Below are 543 nucleotides of genomic sequence, written 5' to 3'. Positions count from 1 at the left end.
GTGCGCGTGCACGTCAAGACTGTTGGCCAGGACTTCTCTTACGTTGTGGAGGTACCGGAGGCGCCGTTGTCGAGTGGTGTCGTGATAGAAGGGGACTTCGAAAGAGTGCTGAAATCTAGTGCCAGGGATGCCAAATCCTCCAACCCTGACTCTGGTGCCCTGGCGGTCGCGGAATCACCGAATGCGATTTGGAGGCAACCGCCGTCGCCGACGTACATCCCGTGGACCCCTTCTCTGATGGGAACTGTAGGAACCTTCAACTTCCGGTCATCAAGTAAGCTAAACACTGAAAAAAATTTAGATTTTACTGCACGCTAAGTCTGATAGGACTTTCACTGCCCATAAGTAGACGCGTTTTTGTGCACATCTCAACCGGATGCAGATTTGAATCCATCAAGTTACGAATTAGCATCCTTTTCTGGACAATGAGGTATTTCAATAGAGCGCTGCCCGGAACTAAGAAGAACAAAAGCGGATACAGAGACAGGTGGTAGGGGTGGGCGCGCGGAGGAGCGGAGGCCGGGTGGGGAGGCTACACTCCTC

General features: G+C 52.7%; 1 protein-coding gene across 1 annotated transcript in view; it reads left to right on the top strand.

Annotated features, from left to right (window-relative positions):
* The window catches only part of LOC113215820 (kelch-like protein 13), a gene marked incomplete in the record, with an annotated part of 16486 nt that overhangs the window by 13376 nt on the left and 2567 nt on the right, over positions 1-543 (top strand). Inside the window, 1 exon segment of the mRNA XM_026435486.2 lies at positions 1-274. Within this exon segment, the coding sequence (XP_026291271.1) occupies positions 1-274 (274 nt within the window).

This window comes from Frankliniella occidentalis, unplaced genomic scaffold (assembly GCF_000697945.3).
Source record: "Frankliniella occidentalis isolate FOCC.00 unplaced genomic scaffold, Focc_3.1 Scaffold284, whole genome shotgun sequence".
In the NCBI taxonomy this organism is placed as follows: domain Eukaryota; kingdom Metazoa; phylum Arthropoda; class Insecta; order Thysanoptera; family Thripidae; genus Frankliniella; species Frankliniella occidentalis.
This window is presented reverse-complemented; position numbering and strand designations above follow the sequence as displayed.